This window comes from Macrotis lagotis, chromosome 2 (assembly GCF_037893015.1).
Source record: "Macrotis lagotis isolate mMagLag1 chromosome 2, bilby.v1.9.chrom.fasta, whole genome shotgun sequence".
NCBI classification, from domain to species: Eukaryota; Metazoa; Chordata; class Mammalia; order Peramelemorphia; family Peramelidae; genus Macrotis; species Macrotis lagotis.
Window position 1 is genome coordinate 190,184,983 of NC_133659.1, and position 20,942 is coordinate 190,205,924.

Sequence of the window (20,942 nt, forward strand, 5' to 3'; positions counted from 1 at the left end):
TCACAGCCCTACCAAAAATGTATTAGTGTTCCAGATTTCCCACATCTTTTCCAACATTGATCACTGTCCCTTCTAGTCATATTGGCCAGCCTGAGATGTGTGAGGTGGTAACTCAGAGATGATTTAATTTATGATTTAGAGCAATTTTTTATATGACTAGGGATCGCTTTGATTCCCTCATCTATAAATTGCCTTTGCATATCCTTTGACCATCTGTCAATTGGTGATTTTTTCTTTTTTAATCTCTTCAAAGAATTTTTTTTGAACTTGTGATCCTTTTACATTTTTCTTTTATGCTTAAGTAGCTGTTTTGACTTCATTCTCTTCTTCTAAGTTTGAACCCTGATCTTCTCTATCACCATAGTAGCTATGTATAGTCAGGTTCTTTTTCTATTGTTCACTCATTTTTAATGACATTTATTGGCTGTTAATTTTATGTTAGAGTCAGGTTCTGCTCCCAAAGTGTGGGGGGATATCTAATGCTTCAGATTTTTTAATGTTACTGTTTTCAGAGATCTATCTGATTGTCTTTTACTTTTTGGTCCATTCATTCATTTTGCTATGATCCAAGGTGATCTTCCAGATCACACCTTGGTCTATGAGTGGCCTCAGGTACTTCTCTCCACCCCAAGAAACAACCAAGACCATCCACTACTGCCACTACAAATGTTGTCAGTCCCTGCAGTTCTGGAAAAGCACCATCAGTTTCCATTGTCCTGCTGCCCCAAGCCTCAGTTCATACCTCTGACCTGGAACTGAAACTGGGGATGCAGCTTTCCTGTGAATGACTATAATTAATTTTCAAGAACAGGGATTCTACCTCTCTGCCATAGCAATCACCTCTTGTACTCATGCCTCCTAACCTGTAGCAACAGTCTGGAACTAAGACTGGTCAACATGCCTGGCATCCACATCCAGTGCTAGCAGAGGACCCTTTCAAATTTCCCTTGATCAGCTCCCCAACTTCCCTTCTCACTGTCTGTGAGGTGAAAGTTCCCCAAGTCAAGTCACCAACCTATACCACTTCCTCCCAAGACCCACTGTTTGTTGATACGTTGGTAGCTACACCGGAAAGTCAGAGTTTTACTAATGTCTTCACAAGTTGCCTTAGGGTAAATGGATGACTGCTTTACCTTATTTTTTTAAAATTAAATTTAATTTAATTTTTATTCTCATTTTGTACAAATTTTTTTACATTAATAAAATATTCTTGTTTAAGAGTAAATGAAATACCCCCTCCCCCCATGAATATAGACTTGCTTGAGCGATAAAGTAAAGGGGAGAGAAAAAAAATAAAATAAAAAAATAGTAATAATTGTAGGTATGGCCAGGTGGCACAATGGATGAAGCACCAGCCCTGGAGCCACAAGCACCTGAGCCCACATCCAGCCTGGTAGACCCAACAATCACCCAGCCATGTGACATGCAAGCCACCCGATTCCCACTGCCCTGCAAAAACCAAAAAGAAGAAAAAAAAGACCCAAAATAAAATAAAATAGTAATAATAGTAGGGGGTGGCTGGGTGGCGGACAGAACATTGGCCCTTGAGCCAGGAGCACCTGGGTCCAAATCTGGCCTCAGACACCCAAAGATCACCCCACTATGTGGCCCCAGGCAGGCCACCCAGCCCCATTTGCCCTGCATCCTCTCCCAAATAATAATAATAAAAAAATGTGCTTGAGTCTTTGTTCCAACACCAACAACTCTGTCATGGGTGGATCGCATTCTTTATGGTAAGTCCATCGCAAAAGATACTTCCATATTTTTCCAACATTGCTATTGCTGATCCCAATTCCCTCCTTTCTTATTTCTCCACTACCATGTACAACATTTTCTCTCTCCTTTCACTCTGACTCTGCTGTAGGGTAGCTGAGTGGCACAGCAGATGGATCCCTGGTCCTGGGGCCAAGAGGCCCCGAGACCACTTACCACCCCTTAGGGCCAGAATCCACCTGGCCCTATGGTCCTGGATAGGCCTTCTAATCCAAGCCCCTTGCAAGAAGTAAAAAAGAAAATGTGTTATATCTGACCACTCTCCCCCCATGGTCCATCCTCTCCTCCTTTATTCACATCCCCACCCCTTCCCCCTGCTTCCCCTCTCCTTACTCCAGATGTCTATACCCCATTGAGTATATATGCAGTTTCCTCTCCTAGCCACCTCTGATGTGAGCAAAGGTTCCCTTATTCCCCCTTGCCTCCCCCCTTCCATATCATTGCAATAGCTCATTGTAATAAAGAAAAATCTTATTATATAAAATATCTTGGTCTATTCCCCCTCTCCTTTTTCTTTCTCCCATTACATTTCCCTTTTTTTCTATTGACTCTATTTTTACACCATATTTTATCTTTGAATTCAGCTTTCTCCTGTGCTTCAACTATAAAAGCTCCCTCTACCTGTTCTATTAACTGAGAAGGTTCATATGAGTATTATCAGTGTCATTTTTCTATGCAGGAATACATGCAGTTCATCATCATTAAGTCCCTCATTTTTTCCTTCTCTCCTCCAGTCTCCATGCTTCACCTGAGTCCTGTATCTGAAGATCAAACCTTCTGTTCAGCTCTGGCCATTCCAAAAGGAACATTTGAAATTCCCCTGGTTCATTGAAAGTCTGTCTTTTTCCCTGGAAGAGGACATTCATTCAGCCTTGCTAGGTAGTTGATTCTTGGCTGCATTCTAAGCTCTTTTGCCTTCCAGTATATTTTATTCCAAGCCCTACGAGCTTCCAATGTAGTTGCTGCTAAGTCCTGTGTGATCCTGACTACAGCTCCACAATATTTGAATTGTGTCCTTCTGGCTGCTTGTAATATTTTCTCTTTGACTTGGGAGTTCTGGAACTTGGCTATAATATTCCTAGGGGTTGGTTTTTTGGGATCTCTTTCTTGGGGGGATCGGTGGATTCTTGCCATTTCTATTTTGCCCTCTGCTTCTAGGATATCAGGGCAATTTTCCTGTAGTAATTCTTTGAAAATGATGTCAAGGCTCTTTTCCTGATCATGACTTTCAGGTATTCCAATAATTTTTAAATTATCTTTCCTAAATCTGTTTTCCATATCAGTTGTTTTTTCAGTGATTTTCTTCTAATTTTTCATTCTTTTGTTTTGAAGTATTGATTCCTGATTTCTCGTAAATTCATCAATCTCCCTGAGTTCTATTCTTTGTCTGAAGGATTTGTTTTCCTCAGAGAGCTTTCTTATTTCTTTTTCCATCTGGCCAATTTTGCTTTTTTAAAGCCTTCTTCTCCTCAATAACTTTTTGAACTGTTTTATCCATTTGACCTAAGCTGGTTTTTAGCATGCTATTTTCTTCAGCATTTTTTTGGATTTCCTTAACTAGGCTGCTGACTTCATTTTCATGTTTTTCCTGCATCTCTCTCATTTCTTTTCCCAGTTTTTCTTCTATCTCCCTCATTTGATTTTCAAAGTCTTCTTTGAGTTCTGTCATAGCCTGAGCCCAATTTCTGTTTTTCTTGGAGTCTTTAGATGCAGGAGCTTGTGCTTCCTCATCTTTAGACTGAGTATATTGATCCTTCTTGGGATCGTAGATAATGTATTTCTCAATGGTGTTCCTCTTATTTCTCTGCTTGCTCATTTTCCCAGCCTTAGCCTGTTTTGGGGGTGCTTCCTGAGCTTTTGGGACACTCCCACAAGGGTCTCAGTGTGTGAGGCTCTGTCCTCCCTCCTGGTCTGTGAATGACCATAAGCGCCCTCCTCTGCCACAGAGCTGAGGTGAGGGGGGGGCTGCTGTTCTATGGGGGGCCCAGACTGCGATCAGGATCTGAATGTGGTCAGAGCCCCAGAGTCCTGTTCCAGGGGCAGAGCTCTCTGCAGTCTATCTCTCTCTTAGCTCCCCTCCCTCAGCTCAATGGGCTCATGCCCTGGAGGCTCCTGCTTACCTGCTCTGCCTGCTTCTGTTTCCAGATCTGGGCTGTGGAAAGAACACACTGCTGGCTGTGTGCCCTGAGGGCTGGGCTCCAAGTGTTCGCTCTGGCAGAGGTCCCCACTGTTCCCCACTTTGTGCCCGGTGCTCCCCGGGGTCTAGCTCAGGAGACTCCCCCGCTGCTGTGAACTGGGGGTCCCAGTGCCCTGGGGCTGCCTCTAGGAGGCTGAAGTTCTTTTGCTGTGGTGGGCCACCCCTCCTGTGGGCCTCCCCTCTGACCCTGGGGAGCAGAGCCTTTCTGCTCTTTTCCAGGTCACCTTGAGTAGGAGAACTGCCTCACTGGGTCCCTTTTGTGGGTTCTGTCTCTTGAAAGTTTAGTTAGAGTCCTTAGTTTTGAAGTTTTGTCAGAGAGCGCCTAAGACTTGATCCTTTCTTGTCACCATCTTGGCTCCGCCCCCCCTTTACCTTAATTTTTTTAGCTATTTCTGCCCCTCTAAAATTAAATTTGAGACATAATTTTAAGTCAGAGGTAAATTTGGGAAAGTGAGGTAATTTCCTGCTTTATTCTACTATTTTATCACAGTCTTCTCCCACACACATAGTGATATTTCATTATCCTCATACACCACAATTTGCTTAGCCATTCCCCAATTGAAGGACAGCTATTTTGTAAGGACTTTCTTTTTCTCACTAGCTTCAAGCATAGACATTTTATTCACTTTATATGAACAATCAAATTGTTTTCCAATTTGTCACTCTTTTTCATTTTATTAGATGGTTTAGTCCCATTTATAATTTAATTTATGAGAGTTAGATTTATATTTTCTTCACTGTCTGTAAAATTGGTTTTTTTTCTAATTTATGAATTTTTGCCCTCTTCTGCTATAAAAAAGTATGATATTCTTTCATTTACCTTATCTTAGTCTTTTTTAAGCTAGTCCTATTCCCTCTGTCTCCTTCTTTTCATCCCTAATTCTTTCTGCTCATTTGTCACCCTTTTCTATTTGGGGTTTTGCTTATTAGTTGCTTTTTCTTTCCTGATTTTATTTTGTCATATAGTTCTTTGCCTCTCTTTTTTTTCCCTTTTCAGTAGACTTCCCCCTTTCTCTCCTCCCCTTCAATTAGTCCTGTTCATTAGTTTTTAAAATTTCATTTCTCTTTTAAACCATACAGTAACAATGGTTCCATTTTGCCTTCCACATTCCACAGGAACCTCTCTCTCATTAAGTTTTAGATTGTTTCCTTTGTTTTGCAGTATTTATTCCCAGAAACTACTAGATAGGAAGATCATATTTCCTTTTATTGTTGATATTTTCCCTATTGATTTATCTACTTATGTTCAAGGTCTTTGAGTTTTTGTCTTCCTGCAATCTTTGATAATTTCAGTCTTTTCCTAACTGAATCTTCTAATAATAATGGTTTCTTTGGGGTGGATTTCAAAGGTCTCAGTCTCCTCACATGTTGGGCAATTCACTCCTCATATGTTGACCAATTCATGATTCATTAGCCTCAATTTCTGCCCCAAGTACCTTTTGGACAGAACTGGCCCCAACTGGATGCTGAATTCTTTTCCTTAGGTTTAATGGAGTGTAGCACAGTCTTCCCCCCACCCCTATACACACGAGGTATTCTGTTCTACTTGCCCCACTCTCTCTGTTTCTCATTCCCTGACCAGTCAGTCACTAGGAGCTCTGGGAGCTGCTCTTCTAGTACAATGGTATTGAGTACCTTGGTACCAGCAGGTTAGAGCATGGTAGCATGGGAGGTGAATTAGAGATATGAAATCAGCTCAAGAGTAGTGAGTATTGGTTCATTTAAAAAAATATTCTATTGACTTCTGGGTGTTTTAGATCATGGAGATAGCTGAAGTTGCTTTGTCTTTGACCCATAATTTTTGTTTTTTAGAGACAATGTCTACTAGTCTTCCACCTTGTTAATATGGCCCAGAATTCTCTTTTTATCTCTACACCGGGACTTGCACCACTATCTGTACCAGTACTTCATAAAGAGCTTTGCATGCAATATATACTCAAAACATGTTTATTTAATGTGTATATATATATATATATATATATATATATATATATATATATATATATATATATATATATATTGGAAGTATTAGTGGTTTGGGGTATTTCCCATGGAGCTAGGTATTTGCTTGACCTCTTTCTGAAAAGACTTTCTATAGATGTGTCTCAGAAACTCCTGATTTGTCTTTAGGATCTTATGATTGGGGTATTTTAAAGATGATTAACCACAGAATCAGAAGGAACTTCCTCATTCAGCAGTGCCATAAAATGAGGGGTAAAAATCACTGTTAAGGGCATGCAAGATTGGAGCCGGAAGTGAACTGGCTATGATTCAATCAGTCAATCTATCAATCAATCAGCAAGCCTGAATCAAACTCCTATTATTTGCTTAACACAAAGCTAGGTGGTTGACCTAAAAGAAACAAAGCCTACTCTAATTTCTATGGGAGGAGACAGCATTTTACACTTTGAAGTGCTATTCCCCGACTCTAGAATACACCCTTTTCTTTATGAAATCTCTCCCCACCCCTGCCTCAGGGCTTCCCAATATCTGGGCCCCCTACCTGCGGTGGGACAGCAGATTGTCAGATTAAAGGATATCTTTGGAAGGCTAAAACCTGGGAATCCCAACCAGTAGTAGGAAGTGACTATTAAAGCTCACCCAGAAGGTCAGAATTCTAGAGGGCTAATGAGAAAAAAAAAGAATGGAATGCACCTCCTGACATAGAGGTGTTTCAGAAGACATAAACACTTTTACATGACCAATTGCAGGGATTTATTTTTCTTGCCTATTCCTATTTGTTTTAGGGGTTTTCTTTTTCTGTAGTTTAGGTGGGAGAAAGAGGAAATAAATGTTTGTTAAATGAAATACAAATTAATTCATTTTTTAAATGATCCAATCTTTTTGGTTGACTCCCTATAGAGGGTTTATGGAAGGACAGAATGAGAAGATGCAGCTAGGTTAGCATCTGCATCAGGGGAGGGAGCGAAATGCAAATCACAGGTGCTTCCAAGCATTAAATACCACATCTCAACATATAAATGGGACTGATATAGCCTGTCCATATTTGGTTCAGTTTAAATCAGACTGAGGGCCTTAAGAAAAGCAGGGCTCTCAAGACTGTTCAGGTAGCTTTCTGCATGTGGGAGGAGAGGGAGTGGGTGTCAGGCACTGCAAGAGGTAAGAAGCTAGGAGTTACCATGCAACCCAAACGTACATCAGGGCAAGCGACAGACGTCTCTATGAGGTCATTGCGTGAATCGGGACCCGAGGGAAGGAATAGCTGGGGAATACCAATTCCAAATTTAGCTATTCTTCCCCTAGCATGGATAGCTCACTGTCTCCAGACTACCCCTCCCACTGCATGACGCAGGTAACTGAGACAAGGTATCAGAGGTTAGGCCACACCCCCGGGACGCAAGACTCCTGATTGGAACTGATCTCTCCCCACCCCCGCCTCAGGGCTTCCCCATCTCTAAACCCCCAACCCGGAATGGGGCAGCTAATTGTCAGATTAAAGGGTATCTTTGGAAGGCCAAGACTTGGGAAAGGCAGGGCACCCTGCCCCCACAGTTTCTCATGCCCATTGCTTTAATCTGGGATAGGAGCGCCACCTGCCCTCCCCAGCTCTCCCCTAGTCGCCTACCCTCCCCATCTCGGCCACTGCAGGCCTGTTGGAACAACGTTGTCAAATGCGGTCTGATTTCCTCTGATTGAGATTTTAGCTTTCCTCAAACACCTCACCACTTACTTCCTCCTTTCCCCTCCCAGCATCCAAAGTCTACTTTCCCTGAGAGCTAGGCTAAGGTCTAAGAAAGTCCTAGTCTGAAACAGGAAGGGGATGACCCTGTTGGGACACTAGTGTCCTAGCTCTTAATGATTTCTGAAAGACAAATGTGGAAAATGGGGAGGGAAGAGATTTTTCAGCTCCTGAGCTCCTGAAAGGACTTCAGGCGGTAGAGGAGAGAAATTTCTTGGATGTGCCTGGTTTGTCTTTGGGTGAAGGAGGAAGTTGAGCCCACTCTAGAGGAGGTGAAGAAGGAAGGGAAGCTTACTCAAAATCCCAGCACTGACCTTATCCTTTGCCTCAAAGTGATCATTCATGGTAGGAATGAATAATGTAGGAAAAATTACCATTCTCTACCAGTTGAGCTGTCTTTTCCCAGGGGGAAAGAGAAGAGGGTTGGGGCATTTGGAGAAATCTCTAGGGCCTTCCTGGACCTTCCTCCCTGAGTTTCTACTTTATCCAGTTGTTCTTCATCTCTAAGTCAAGGCCCTGAAGACAACTTCCAGAAGGAAAAGAGTCTGAAACTTCCTGTGACCTAGGAAAATGGCCAAGTCAGGGAGAGCAGGGCTTTAGGAGCATCTAAGTCCCACAATTAGGGTGTCTGTTCTCTTCATTTTGATGAATGAGGTGGCACACACATCTCCTAATGTGAGCAGCAACATGGAAGAGGCCATTCTACACAAGACTCAGTTCTTGACTGGATGACAGGAGGTTTTAGTTCTGTTTGGAAAACCTACTATTCCAATCTAGTTGGCCCTGGGGTGGGGTGGGGTATTTTCTTTTTATTTATTTATTTAATCATTCATTCATTTATTTGTTTGTTTATTTTCTCAATTATATGAAGAGATAATTTTCAACATTCCTTTTTGTAAAGTTTTCTTCCTTCTATTGTGTGTTTGTGTGTGTGTGTGCGTGTGTGTGTGTGTGTGTGTGTGGTCATGCTGTGAAAGAAGAATCAGAACAAAAAGGGAAAAAATCACAAGAAGAGATAAGCAAAAAAAAAAAATTAAAAGGTGAAGGTCCCTAGAAGCCATCCAGTACAGCCTGTACATGATCAGTCATCTTTTATATAATTCTTTTGACACATCAATAGAAGACAGATAATAAGGAGGCATCTTCAGGAGGCAGTAGCAGCAGTAGCAGAAGCACCTTTTTATATTTTGGGTTAATGAAATTATTGAGATGGGTGGTGATGAGGGCCTATAGTTGGATATTTTTAATGGTTAGGTGCTTCCCCCCCCCTTTAAATTAACCCTAAATTTACCTCATTGTGTCTTCTATCATCATTACTACTTGGACATTCTGAAGCCCAAGTAATAGAAATTTAATTCCTCATCCATAAATTATTCAGACACTTGAATCCTCTCTTCCTGCTCCTCTCCCCTCCCATCCCCCATTTTCTTCCTGGGAAACCTTTACAGTTAGTCCTGAGAGTTTCTGAACCAAACACTACAGCCTATCAGATCACTCACCCATCTTTCAGCACAGTTCTTTCAACTATGGCATACTCTCTAGTCCTCTCATTATGCTGGATACTTTTTACTTTTTGGGCATTCTCTGGCTGGCTGTTAATATCCCTCCTAAAAAGTGGCAGTAAGAATAGACTACAATTTTCAGAGAGCAGTGAGGCTCTCTTCCTCTCTCATTTTAGATGTTTTGCCTTTTTTTCTTAACACAGGCAAATATTGAATTAGCTTTTATCTGACTGCTACATAGAATTGCTGAATCATATTGAGCTTTCAGACCACTAAAACTTTTTCACAATTGTTGCCTAATGACAACTCACTCATCTTGAGCTTGTGAAACTAAAAGCATATCTTAGTGTGGTGTCCTCCTTGAGTCAGTTCCCCCCCCAATCTGGAATGCTACAGTTGACTCAATTTTCCCTCCCCACCCTTCCCTACTCACAACTTGAGGGCAAGCTGGGAGGCAAATGATGGAATCCTGTGGTGCTGAGTTTTGTCCATTTTTTCTGGCCAGTCATTTGATTGATGTCCAAGATTTGATATTTCCCATTTTTCTGGGAACTCTACTTTCATGTCTTTGGAACAAGGTTTGGAATACTATTATCCATGGTATTCCTTGGGTAGAGGTCATACCTTTGCCACCCCTGTGATATTTTAGAAATTTGAGAGTCATAGTTTCTTGGTAATTAGTAATTTTATTAACAGTACTAATATATTATCATTAAAATGAATTAATAACACTCTGGAAAACCAAGGAAAAATCATGGTGCACAGTTTATATGTACTTAGAAGAGCCCATGTTCTTGAGGGTACTAATCTGATTGGTTTAAAATTAATGAGAGGGGTGGCTAGGTGGTGCTGTGGATAGAGCACTGGCCCTGGAGTCAGGAGTACCTGAGTTCAAATGTGACCTCAGACAATAATTACCTAGCTGTGTGGCCTTGGGCAAGCCATTTAACTCCATTTGCCTTGCAAAAGCCTAAAATTATATAATTATATATATATATATATATATATATATATATATCAATGAGAATAAATATTATAATGATTGGTTTACAATTAATGAGAATAACTATTATAATGAGAGATAGACCCATTCTAACGAGAGGCTAAGGTAGTGACTTTGATTTTGGCATTTACTTCCAGATCACCCCCAGTATAGGGAAATCTAGACAAAGCATGTATAGCCAGTACCAGATTAACCTAGGCTTTTTTAAATGCTCAGATCAGGAGATTGGAATATCCAATTGTCACTAAGGTGGGCACCTAACCCAGAGTTGCAAGTGAGGTTGATGACCTTACTGGTACCATCAGTGATAGACTTTGGTATGACTGCCACTTGGTGGAGATCAATCAATTATTTTTCATGGATGGGTGTTCTGGTAAGCAGTACTTGGTTCAGAGTTTGGGGAGCTTAAGTCTACAGGGTCCCTGAGGCAAGGGTACCAGCCTGGGCAGGAAGGCAAACTGGATATTTCCCAAGAAAGCTCTTGGTTAGTTGAGCATTGTGGATACATTTGAGCTTGGAGTTAGGAAGGCTCATTTTTCTGAGTCTAAATCTGGCCTCAGACACTTACTGGCTATGTGACCCTGGGTAAGTCCCTTAGTAACCCTATTTGCTTCAGGACATGGTAAACCACTCCATTATCTAAGAAAACTCTAAATGTGTTCAGACAGGAGAAGAACTCCTCTCAGAGGGAGAAGTAGGCCTGGTGGAAGAAACCTAGCCAAACAATTTAGTTATTGAAGTAGTGCTTTGGACACCCACCATCATTCTGAGGATTGCATTTCACTGCTGTCCTTTGCCTCTTCTTCCAGGCTTCCAGGAAGGCTAGAGTGGATGAAATCTCGAGTTACTGCTAAACTGATGTCTAGTTTGCAGCCTTCCTCTTGCTTTGAGCTCTTAGGTTAAATAGAGATTTGAATTTTCTATTTGTCTATGGACAATGTGAAAGAAAAATAGCAAAAAAAATTTCCCCCACATTTCTGAGAGAGGGTTTTGGGGGCAGATGATAGAGATTGGCTTTTGGACAATGAGACATGAAATTTCTTGGAAGTTAGCTGTTAACCTACCTGCCTGCCTACCTATCCTCAGACTCTGAGAGAGGAAGAAGAGGGAAACTGAATCTCTCTCTTCCCAAGGGAAATAAGTGCCCTTCTAAGAGGTACTGGGCAAGCCAGGGCTGAGAGCAAGGAGATGGAGAATGAGAATTAAACACTTTACTGCCCCCCCCCCCACATACACCAGTTCTAAGAATCTTTATAATATACTTTTTTGGAGAAAGGAAGAGAAGAATTAGAGCAGAGGGGCAGTTAGAGGTTTCACTGGACCACTTCCTTACCTCTCAGAACTCTCAAACTTCATCCTTTACCCCAGCTCTAAGCACAGTGTTTTGAATATTGTAAGCGTATAATAAAAGTATTTTCATGTTTATCTTTCATTTACTCCCTTTTCCCAATCTCAGGGAGATTTCAGGAAGGTAGATCAGGGAGGCCTTGGTAGAAACTATATTCTTTATCCTCTAATCTCTTCCTTCTATATCTGCCATTTTCCTCTCAATCCCATCCCTCTCCCTCCCCCAGTCAATTATTCCTTTCAACTCCTTACTTCCACCCAAGTCTTTTCAGTGTCTTGTGTATCCATCTTTTTGTAGTGATTTTTAAAAATTGATTGGTTATTTTTAAAAACCATATCCTGGGAGTAATAAATGTCTTTAGGATGTCTTCTTTCTTAAACCATACCCAAACCATGCCTTTCCTTATACATTCTGGTTCCTGGACTAGAAGCATTCCAGGATGAGATGCTGGTAGATCCTACATTTCAAGATCTGAGTAGCCAACATTACAAGATGGAGTGGACAAGTCTCAGAAAATGAAGAGGCAAGGATAGGTTGGGGTTGCTTGCTAGGCTTCATTTAGGCTGACTCCCAGCTCCTCTCAGCTTAGTGTAATGTCACCAAAATAACTGAACTTAAATCGTGTTTTTCAGACAGGTACTATCTATGTGATCTTGAGCAAGGCATTCCTTGAGCCTCAGTTTTCTCATCTGTAAAAGAGGGTCTTAACACTTCCCTTGCCTACCTCGGTCAATCAATGAGCCTTTATTAAGTACCAGACACTGTGCTAAATTGTGGGAATACAGAGAAGTAATTTCTCAATGATTTTGTGAAATACTTTGCGGTAAGTCTTTGGCGGGCCAAAATTCAACTGCTGCCAGATATGCATAATAAACACAGGAATGTGGCTAGATGAATAAAAAAATAATAACTTTGACTCAACTTATCTTTAGTTCTGGCTTAAATTCTGACACAATGTCAGAAAGAATCTTGGGAGTATCTAACTCTAAGTTACATAGTTACCTGTAACAGAGGGCTTGGCTCTCTGCCTAGATTTGTAACCTTTAGAGAAATATGAGCAATACTCATAGTCCAGGTTTTTGCCAGCTTAGTGTCCTTGGGGGGCTGAGGTGACACTGCTTGGACTGTTGGCTCACAGTCTACCTAAGAAGACTTTGGGAAGAGGTGGGAGGAGGCTAGATTGGGTCTGAACTTGTCTCATCCCTGAGGGATGAAGGGTCTCTTCCCAGAGCGTTTGTTTTCAGGCTATATACACCCACAGTCTAGACAGAACAGGAAGTAAGACAGGGGCAGGACTGCCTTTGGGCGTCCTGGGAACTCAGATAACCTCTGGGCGCCCTAAGGGTGAGAGCTTCTTAATACCCATTCCACACAGAGCAGCATCAATTCTGGATAAAGGAAATAGAGTTGACTTGAGGTTTCCTTTGATCAAGTCGTTTCTCGGTATGTCTTTCCTCTCCCTTGCTCCCAGGTTGGTGGTTTGTGAATGAATTTTGGCCTCTAAATTGGCGGCTCTTCTTTAGTCCTGTGCTTTCCTCAGTCTACCCTTCCTTTTTTTTTTTTCAGCGAAAATGGATGTATGGACTCAGTCCATACACACCAAAAACCAGGAAAGCTAGCACGCCCCTTGATTTACAAAGGTCAATACATAGAGAAGAAGTTTGCGTGTGTGGGGGTATAGCTCAGTGGTAGAGCATTTGACTGCAGATCAAGAGGTCCCCGGTTCAAATCCGGGTGCCCCCTGGAAGAACGTTTTACTCTGGCTTTCGCAGCACCTGGCCTTTGGACTGTGAAAGTGATTTAGGATTAGCAGCAGGCTCTTGGACTGAAACCAGAACTGAGACTTACTTCGCATTTCTGTTTAAAGAAAGGTTTTCCTTTAATTCTATCCTTCCAGGTTGGCTCTTGGACTGAAATCAGAACCGAGATTTGCTTTGCATTTCTGTTCAACGGTTCCCCTTAACTCCAGTCCTTCCAGGTTGCGTGCTGTAGAATAAATTGGTGGAGCTGACTTGTTTTCTCTCTCTTGGAGAGAATGGTGTTCTTACATGTACGGCCGGGGAGTTGGGTTAATGGGGCAGCTGAGTAGTGTGTTAAGTGAATGCTTGGGTCAAAAGCCCCTCTGTTCAGAACAAGTGATGCCACCCTCTGTCTGCGGCTGCCCCATGCGGAGTGAGCCTCTGGGCCTGGGAGGCGTGAGTCCTGCGGGGAGCTGGGGCCAGGGTTTAGGGAAAAGCTTTGGAGCAGGACGAGAGTGGGGGAGGAAGGGGTCTCCTCTTCCTGGGAGGAGCCCCTCCTCTGGGTTTCCCCGGGACACTCCGAGGCTCCCCTTGGGCCCGGGGGGACGGGGGCGCCCTCTCCATAGGCATCTTCCATCCTCAGGAGGAATCCTTGAGCTCTCAGGCTCTGCAAACAGCTTTTCCCTCTAGCTTAGACTGAGCATTAGTATCCCAATAGCACAAGGTGAGCTCTCTGGGGGTGGGGACTGGGCCCCACAGTGTCCACCCGCCTCAGTCTTCTCCTTCGGACTGGATGACGATTACAGCTCCTCCCAGACGGGACCACGGCGCCTGCGCCGAGCGAGCCTCTAAGAGTTCTCTTTCTACACAGCTCGTCCGTTAGAGGGGGTATAGCTCAGTGGTAGAGCATTTGACTGCAGATCAAGAGGTCCCCGGTTCAAATCCGGGTGCCCCCTTCCTTTTCTGTTTTTAAAGATTAAACTCCCCACATTTTGCGGGATTCTAATTTAAACGGAGCGTTAGCCCCCTGCTCCCGTTTCTTGGCCTGTGGGGGTCGGCTCTTCTGCCGCTTTTGCACTCTGACACTCGGGGGGCTTCATATCTATTTGCACGCTCGAGGATGGGGCGCGGGGAGGTTTTCTTTGCCAGGGCAGAGCCTGCCTCCCTCCCTCAGGGGTCGGACCTTGGCCTCAACCCCGCGAGCAGCCACCAGGGGGCAGCAGGAGGCCGCCCCGTCTGCGGCGCCCACCCCCCGCGCCCTGCCAAGTCGGCTCCCGGCTCGCGGGCAAAAAGCGCGCGGGGGCTCAGCAGCTGGGAGCGACCCCTCAGTCCGCGTGGCTCCGAGTAGTGCCCCGGGGGCGCCGGGGGCGCCGGGGACTGCGTGGGCACGGGGGGCAGGCGCTGCCTCGGGGAGCTTGCGCTCTGCTCCTGGGAAACTTCCACCTGCGGAGAGTGTGCCACAGGGGCAGTGCTCCAGGCGGCGCTAGCACCTGGGGCCACCAGGAAAGGCCTTTTGGAAGAGCTGGGCTGCAGAGCCCGGGTGCTGGAACAGAAAACTGGCTTGGAGCGAAAGGAGAGCATGTGGGGGCCCCGGAAAATTCTACATTTCGTGTGAAAATCCGAGCAAGGCCCCAGCCCTCCTTTATAACTCTCCCACCGAGTCTCTCTTTCTCTCTGAGCCTCCCAGAACCGTTCTGCTTCCTTTTTGTTCCAGTCTCTCTCTCTTATACTTCTTTGTCCCTCCTTTTCCCACACTCTCCCAAATACCTCCTGGGGGACAATGGTATTCAGCACCCACTCTAGCCCAGCTCCTCCTTCATGATTTTTAAGTAGGCCGGTGGAAGAAACAGGCACTTCAGTGTCCTGACCTGATTCCCAACTGTCTATTAAGTCTCCTAAATTGAGGATATTTTTACTCTTGTCCTGAAAGGGGAGAAAGATGATTTATCACTTGAGTCTATTATAAGGTAGTGACAGGTGGGAGGGGGGAGAGTAGGGGGGCAGGGAAAGAGGGAATGCAGAAAGAACACTCTCTCTCTCTCTCTCTCTCTCTCTCTCTCTCTCTCTCTCTCTCAGCTTCTGCCTGGGATATTGGGTCAGAAGTTAGAACAGAGCTCTTGCCCCTATCTTCCCAGTGTTCTGGCATGGAAAGATAGCATCTTAACTAGTTTTGCCTTCTGGGGGAGGAAGCTTTCCAAGAGCATTTGTACCTAGAGTCTTCCCATCACCATCACTCTCCTGTTCTTGTCTCCTCCTGGCTTGCTGGCCTGGATGACCCAAAGAGAGAAACTGGAGGAACAGGCACCATGAATGATACTTCAAATCAGAGATCTGATTTGACCAACCTCGGGACTCTTTGTAGAATGGGTCAGATTCCTGGACTAGGAGGAAGATGACAAAGACAGAACGACAGGAGCAATATTATAGCTCAGAGATTGTCTTGAGACAGAAGGCAGAGTTTAGTGAAATGAAATGCAAATAAGATCCATCAATTGGGGTAGAGGGCTGAGTGGTAAATTAGAAACATTCAGAAGGGCTCCTGCCTCCTGCCTCAGTTTCCTTTCAGGGAAGCAGCTGGGGTGGTGGTGGTTAAAAGTCATTCAACAAACCAGGATTCCAGCAAAGAGAAGATGAGGGATGTGGATAGCATGGTTATGTATCTCCTAACAGAGAGTGATGAACCCAAATTATAGAATGAGACAGACATTTTTGGATATGGCCTACTAAGGAAAATTGTTTCTCTTGACTATGAATATTTGTCATGATGGTTTGATTTTTATTTTCTTCTTGCTGTTGTTCGATGGAGCAGGGAGTAGGAGGGAGAGAAAAGAAAATCTTGTTAATTGAAAAAAATTATCTTTTAAAAGCAAAATAAAAAATGGTCAGTTAATGAGCATTTATTTATAGCCTACTATGTCCCTGCTAAGACATTGCTAAGCCCTGGGGAATACAAAAAGAAGCAAGGAGCTTACATTATATTAGGGGAAAGAATATCAGACAACCATATATAAGAATATGCATGTATGTGTATGTGTAGGTTCTTGCAAGATATCCTGGGTAGGTGGGAGATAATGTCAGAGAGATGGGGCTAAACTGCCTTGGAGTGGGTACAAAATTCTCTGCGACTGGAGTCACCCACCGTTACTTCCCACTTTCCCCCGCCCCTGGGAAGGACGGTGCTGGTATCACTGATTTTAAGAACATAGGTAAGTAATGGGTTTAAAGGATTACAGACTGAGAATCCCCTTCTTTTTCCAGGCGAGTGAACCAGAGACGTGAAATGATGTGCTCAAGGTCACACAGCTTGTAAGATGCAGAGTCAGCATTCGAACCCAGGACTCCTTCGCTGCACTAAGTCACAGCTCTCTGAGCTTCATTTGTCTCATCTGTAAAATGGGCATAAGAGCGCACCTCCTTACTTCCTCGTAACCCTTTAAGCGCTTTAGAAATGGGGTCCGGGGCTTGCTGCTCCCCCTGACCCCGTGGGAGTGGGCTGCGTGATCCGACCTAGAGGCGGCGGCCAGGGGTGCCCCCGGGGAGGCCAGGAGGGGCAGGCCGCCCGCGGGCTCCCTGCAGGCGGGCGGCGGGCGCGGGCGGCGGGCAGCGGGCAGCGGGCAGCGGGCAGCGGGCAGTGGGCCGGAGCTCCTCCTCCCCCCTCCCCCGCTCCGCTCTCCGCCCCCTCCCCCCGGCTCCCAGCTGCCGCGGCTCTCCCTCCCTCCTCGCTCCCTGGCTGCTCGGCTCCCTCGCTCCCAGCCCACAGCAAGCAGGCTCCTGGCCGGCCGGCCCTCTCAGTTCGCCCGTCCTCCTGTCCCTAGCTGGGGAAGGGAACCTCGCCGCGGGTGCCCGCTCCCCCGCCTCTGCCTCCAGCCCGGCCATCCCCTCCCTCCCGTCCTCCCTTACCCCCGCCGGCCCCAGGAGCTGGGGCACTAAGGTCCCGGGGCCCCAGACCCCGAACTCCACCATGAGGGGGGATCTCTGGCTCCTGCTTGCATTGCTCAGGGAGGCAGCCGGTGGGCTGAGCCCGGATCAGGGAGCAGGTAGGAGGAGGGGATAAAGTTGGCGCGGCCGGGGGCAGGTGGGGAGGGAGTCCCTGGAAGGAAAGCGCTGAGCTGTTTGGGGCGTGCAAGAGGACGCGCAGGTGTGTGTGTGTGTGTGTGTGTGTGTGTGTGTGTGTGTGTGTGTGTGTAAGCGCGTGTGTGCTCCTGGTGACTTACATGCATGTACAAACATGCTAGCCCATGAATGCATTTGTGAGCATCCTGGCTCCGGAGGGTGCTTAGGGGGTAAGATGGGAGAGGGGGAGAACACCAACCGTTTCCTCTTCCCGGAGCTTGACGTTCCTCAAACGAAGGGATTTCTCGAGGTTCTTTCCAGCTCTGGCATGTTCTGCTTCTGTGACTCTGGGTATTGGTAGGTGAGCATATATGTGGGCACATGGGCACAGGACATCTGGGGATTAGCTGCAATAAAGCAGACCTCGAGTTCCCCAGGGGACTCCCAGTGTCTGTGTGTGTGTGTGTGTGTGTGTGTGTGTGTGTGTGTGTGAGAGAGAGAGAGAGAGAGAGAGAGAGAGAGAGAGAGAGAAGAAGAAGGAGGAGGAGGAGGAGGAATGGGTGCCAAGTGGAGAGACTCTTGTGGTTAATAGCTTGGAGACTCTGTAGGACTGCAAGTGCCAGACTAAACCAAGGGAGCTGAAGTTGAGGGGGTCCCACATCCCATAGGAAGGACACTGGAATTAGGACAAGAGAAAGAGGGGTCACTGTGGGGACCCCAGCTCTGGATTAAATCAGGATGTCTTCCCTCCCATGGTTGTGCTTTGCCCCTCCACAGCTTCTCCTACTGTGGGTAATTGGTGCAAGGGAAGAGAATCAGAGACCCAGTATTTCTCTAAGGCACAAGATTTGGGGACCAGGTGGGAAGAGCGCACTGGGACCTTTGGACACCAGATGGGTTCAGGGGCGGGTGTGGGTCAGCTAAGGCTAACTAAGACAGCTCTCCCTTGACTTGGGTAGTAATGGACCACTTGGCACTATTCCCGTTTCCTCTTCCCCTCCCGATGCAGCTGAAGTGGGTCTTTGGATGGAAGGGAGGGAACATTAAGTCAGCCTTAGTTCTACTACCCTCTCCACCAAAAGAACCTTCACATTTTTTAACCTTTCTCCAAATTAGATTAAAGCTAAGGAGGATTTTCTGACCACAAGGAAAGGACTGGGATAAAACGATTGAGAGGCTCTTTGTAGTGATGGGGGGAAGGGAGCAAGAACGGGAGGATAGGAAGATGCCAAAGAAAGAGATTCTATTGTTCTCGTTAATCGATATACTTACTGACCTTGTTCAGGACCATCTCAGTGAGGGCACTTACGTTCTCAGCTTCCTTATCCCAGTGAGGGGAAAACACAAACTACACCTTACATATTATTTCTGTTAATACTTTCACATCGTTGACTAGGTTCTCTCTCACCCTTTTCACCTTCAGTAGCCTCTGGGCTAAATAGCAGTAAAACATTTTAATAGTGTTTTAAAGGTTTCAAAAACACTTAACTCATGACCACCATGAGGAAGATTGTTTTTGTTTTGCTCCCATTGTACAGATGAGGAGTCTGAAGCCAGAGTTTCAATCACAGAGACAGTGGTAGAGGAAGGATTCAAAGCCAGATCTCCTAAATCAAATTTCCAGCACATTTCTCAGATTTTTCCCCTGGGACCTATCACACCCTTAGAATCTGGGCTGCTCTGAAATTGAACTAATTCTAGAAAGACAAATTTTCTATGATCCTAGATTTTGGTCTGTTCTACCCTCCCCATCACCATTCCCCAAGTCTTGGAAAGAGTTTTCAGGGTTCATGCTCTCTGATTTCTGGCACAAGGAAATCTTAGTGGAGGGGTATGTGTGAGCCAGAAGGGGTTATACCCAGAGAATTGAGGTTTGTTGTTTTAGGTTCTTGAATTTTCTTAAAGACACAAAAGCACCTTAGTTAGAACTGCAATTAGGGAAAGGCTCCCATTAGGAAGATGGGAGGGAAGTCAGGAGAATGGAAAGAAACCAAGCATATCTTCTTGTTCTTCCTACAATTCTTTACATAGTAAGGGAAAAGTAAGAAAACCATAGGATAGGAAAGAAAAACTTCTTACCTCCTTGTCTCCATCCAATCTCTCTCAACAAAATTTTTCTAAGAAGCACCCTTACTCTTCTGCTCATAAACATTCAATGACTTTCCATTGCCTTTAGGATAAATATAAACCCTTTAGCCCAGTATTCAAGGCCTTCCACAGTTTTTCTCCAATTTGTATTTTCAGTCTCATTTCAATTTCTTCCCTTCTGGTAGGCTATATTCCAGTCAATTCAGATCACCAGCTTTTTGCCAAAGTTGACATACATCTCCCACCTTCTTGCATTCTTTTTTTTTTCTTATTGATATTTTATTTTATTTTCCAGTTATATACTTAGAAAGTTTTTCAACATTCATTTCCATGCATATTTATAAGTTCCACAATTTTCTCACACCCTCCCTTCCCACCCCTCTCCCCTCAGCAACAGTCTAGTTAACATTGTACATGGACATTTGTGTTTAACATGTTTACATATTTGTCTTTTTTTCTGTATGAGGAATCAGGACTAAGGAAAAAGAAAGAAAACCATGGGATAGGAAAGACAATCAAGAGAAATTTTAAAAAAGCAAACATAATATTTATTCAGATTCTGTAACTTGCTTTTTGTTTTGTTTTGCTTTTTTCCTTCATCTGGATGTGGATGTTGTTTTGCATAATAGATCTCCCAGGGTTGTCTTAGCTCTCTGAACTGCTGAGAGGAGCTTCATTCATCAAAGTTGATCAACTCATAATGTTGTTGTTAATGTGCACAATGTTCTTTTGGTTCTGCTCCCTTTACTCAGCATCAGTTCCTGCAATTCTTTCTCTGCTTCTCTATGATTTCTTACTCCATAACATTGATACACCATAACTTCTTCAGCCATTCCCTAATTGATGGGCATCCTCCCTTTGCCCTTAATGCATTCTCTTTTTTAAAATTATTTATTTAAGGCATTAAGTGACTTGCCCAAGGACACAGCTAGGCAATTATTAAGTGTCTGAGGTTCAGTTTGAACTCAGGACCTCCTGATTCTATCTACTGTGCCACCTAGCTGCACCCCCCCTTCATGCATTCTTGAAAATATTTCCTTGTCCCTAAAATGTACTCCTACCTTTCAGAATTGGCAGGTTCTTTCAAGGCTTATCTCAAATGCTAGCTCTTCTACTCCCTCCAGTAGTTAGCAGTCTCACCTTCCTCCAGTTATCTTGCATTGTTATGTTTAATCTATCTGGCTATATGTTATATCTTTCCAGGAGAGAGAAAATTTCCTTGAGGGCATGGACCATTTTGTTTCCTCTCTGAACCATAATACCTTGAAATAGTAGATACTTTAATTTTAAAGAAGTTCTATTAATGATTTTCTCTTTTTTAAATAATATATTTCTTATATTATTTCCAATGGCATTCCTCTTCTCCTCTCCTCCATTATATCTCTGTATAGAGCCATTCTTTTTAAATAAAGATAGGGTATCTCAACAGTCTTAGGGATACCTTGTAACAAACAAATCAACCCATTGTCAGAACATGCATGCTTTATTCTGAAATTCTAGTCCACCACCTCTCTCAAGAGCTGGGAAGACCTGCTTCTC

At 44.4% G+C, this 20,942-nt stretch overlaps 1 protein-coding gene and 2 non-coding genes across 3 annotated transcripts in view; all 3 read left to right on the forward strand.

Annotated features, from left to right (window-relative positions):
- The first annotated feature begins 13,194 nt into the window (after nt 1-13,194).
- Nucleotides 13,195-13,266, forward strand: TRNAC-GCA (transfer RNA cysteine (anticodon GCA)). The gene has a single exon. It is a non-coding gene; the product is annotated as a tRNA-Cys (tRNA).
- Nucleotides 13,267-14,146: 880 nt separating this feature from the next.
- Nucleotides 14,147-14,218, forward strand: TRNAC-GCA (transfer RNA cysteine (anticodon GCA)). Its single transcript has one exon. It is a non-coding gene; the product is annotated as a tRNA-Cys (tRNA).
- Nucleotides 14,219-17,022: 2,804 nt separating this feature from the next.
- Nucleotides 17,023-20,942, forward strand: part of PLXDC1 (plexin domain containing 1) — a 109,422-nt gene continuing 105,502 nt past the window's right edge. Inside the window, exon 1 of the mRNA XM_074224065.1 lies at nt 17,023-17,299. Coding sequence (XP_074080166.1) covers nt 17,224-17,299 — 76 coding nt within the window. The 5' untranslated portion in view covers nt 17,023-17,223. The remainder of the gene's footprint in view (nt 17,300-20,942) is intronic.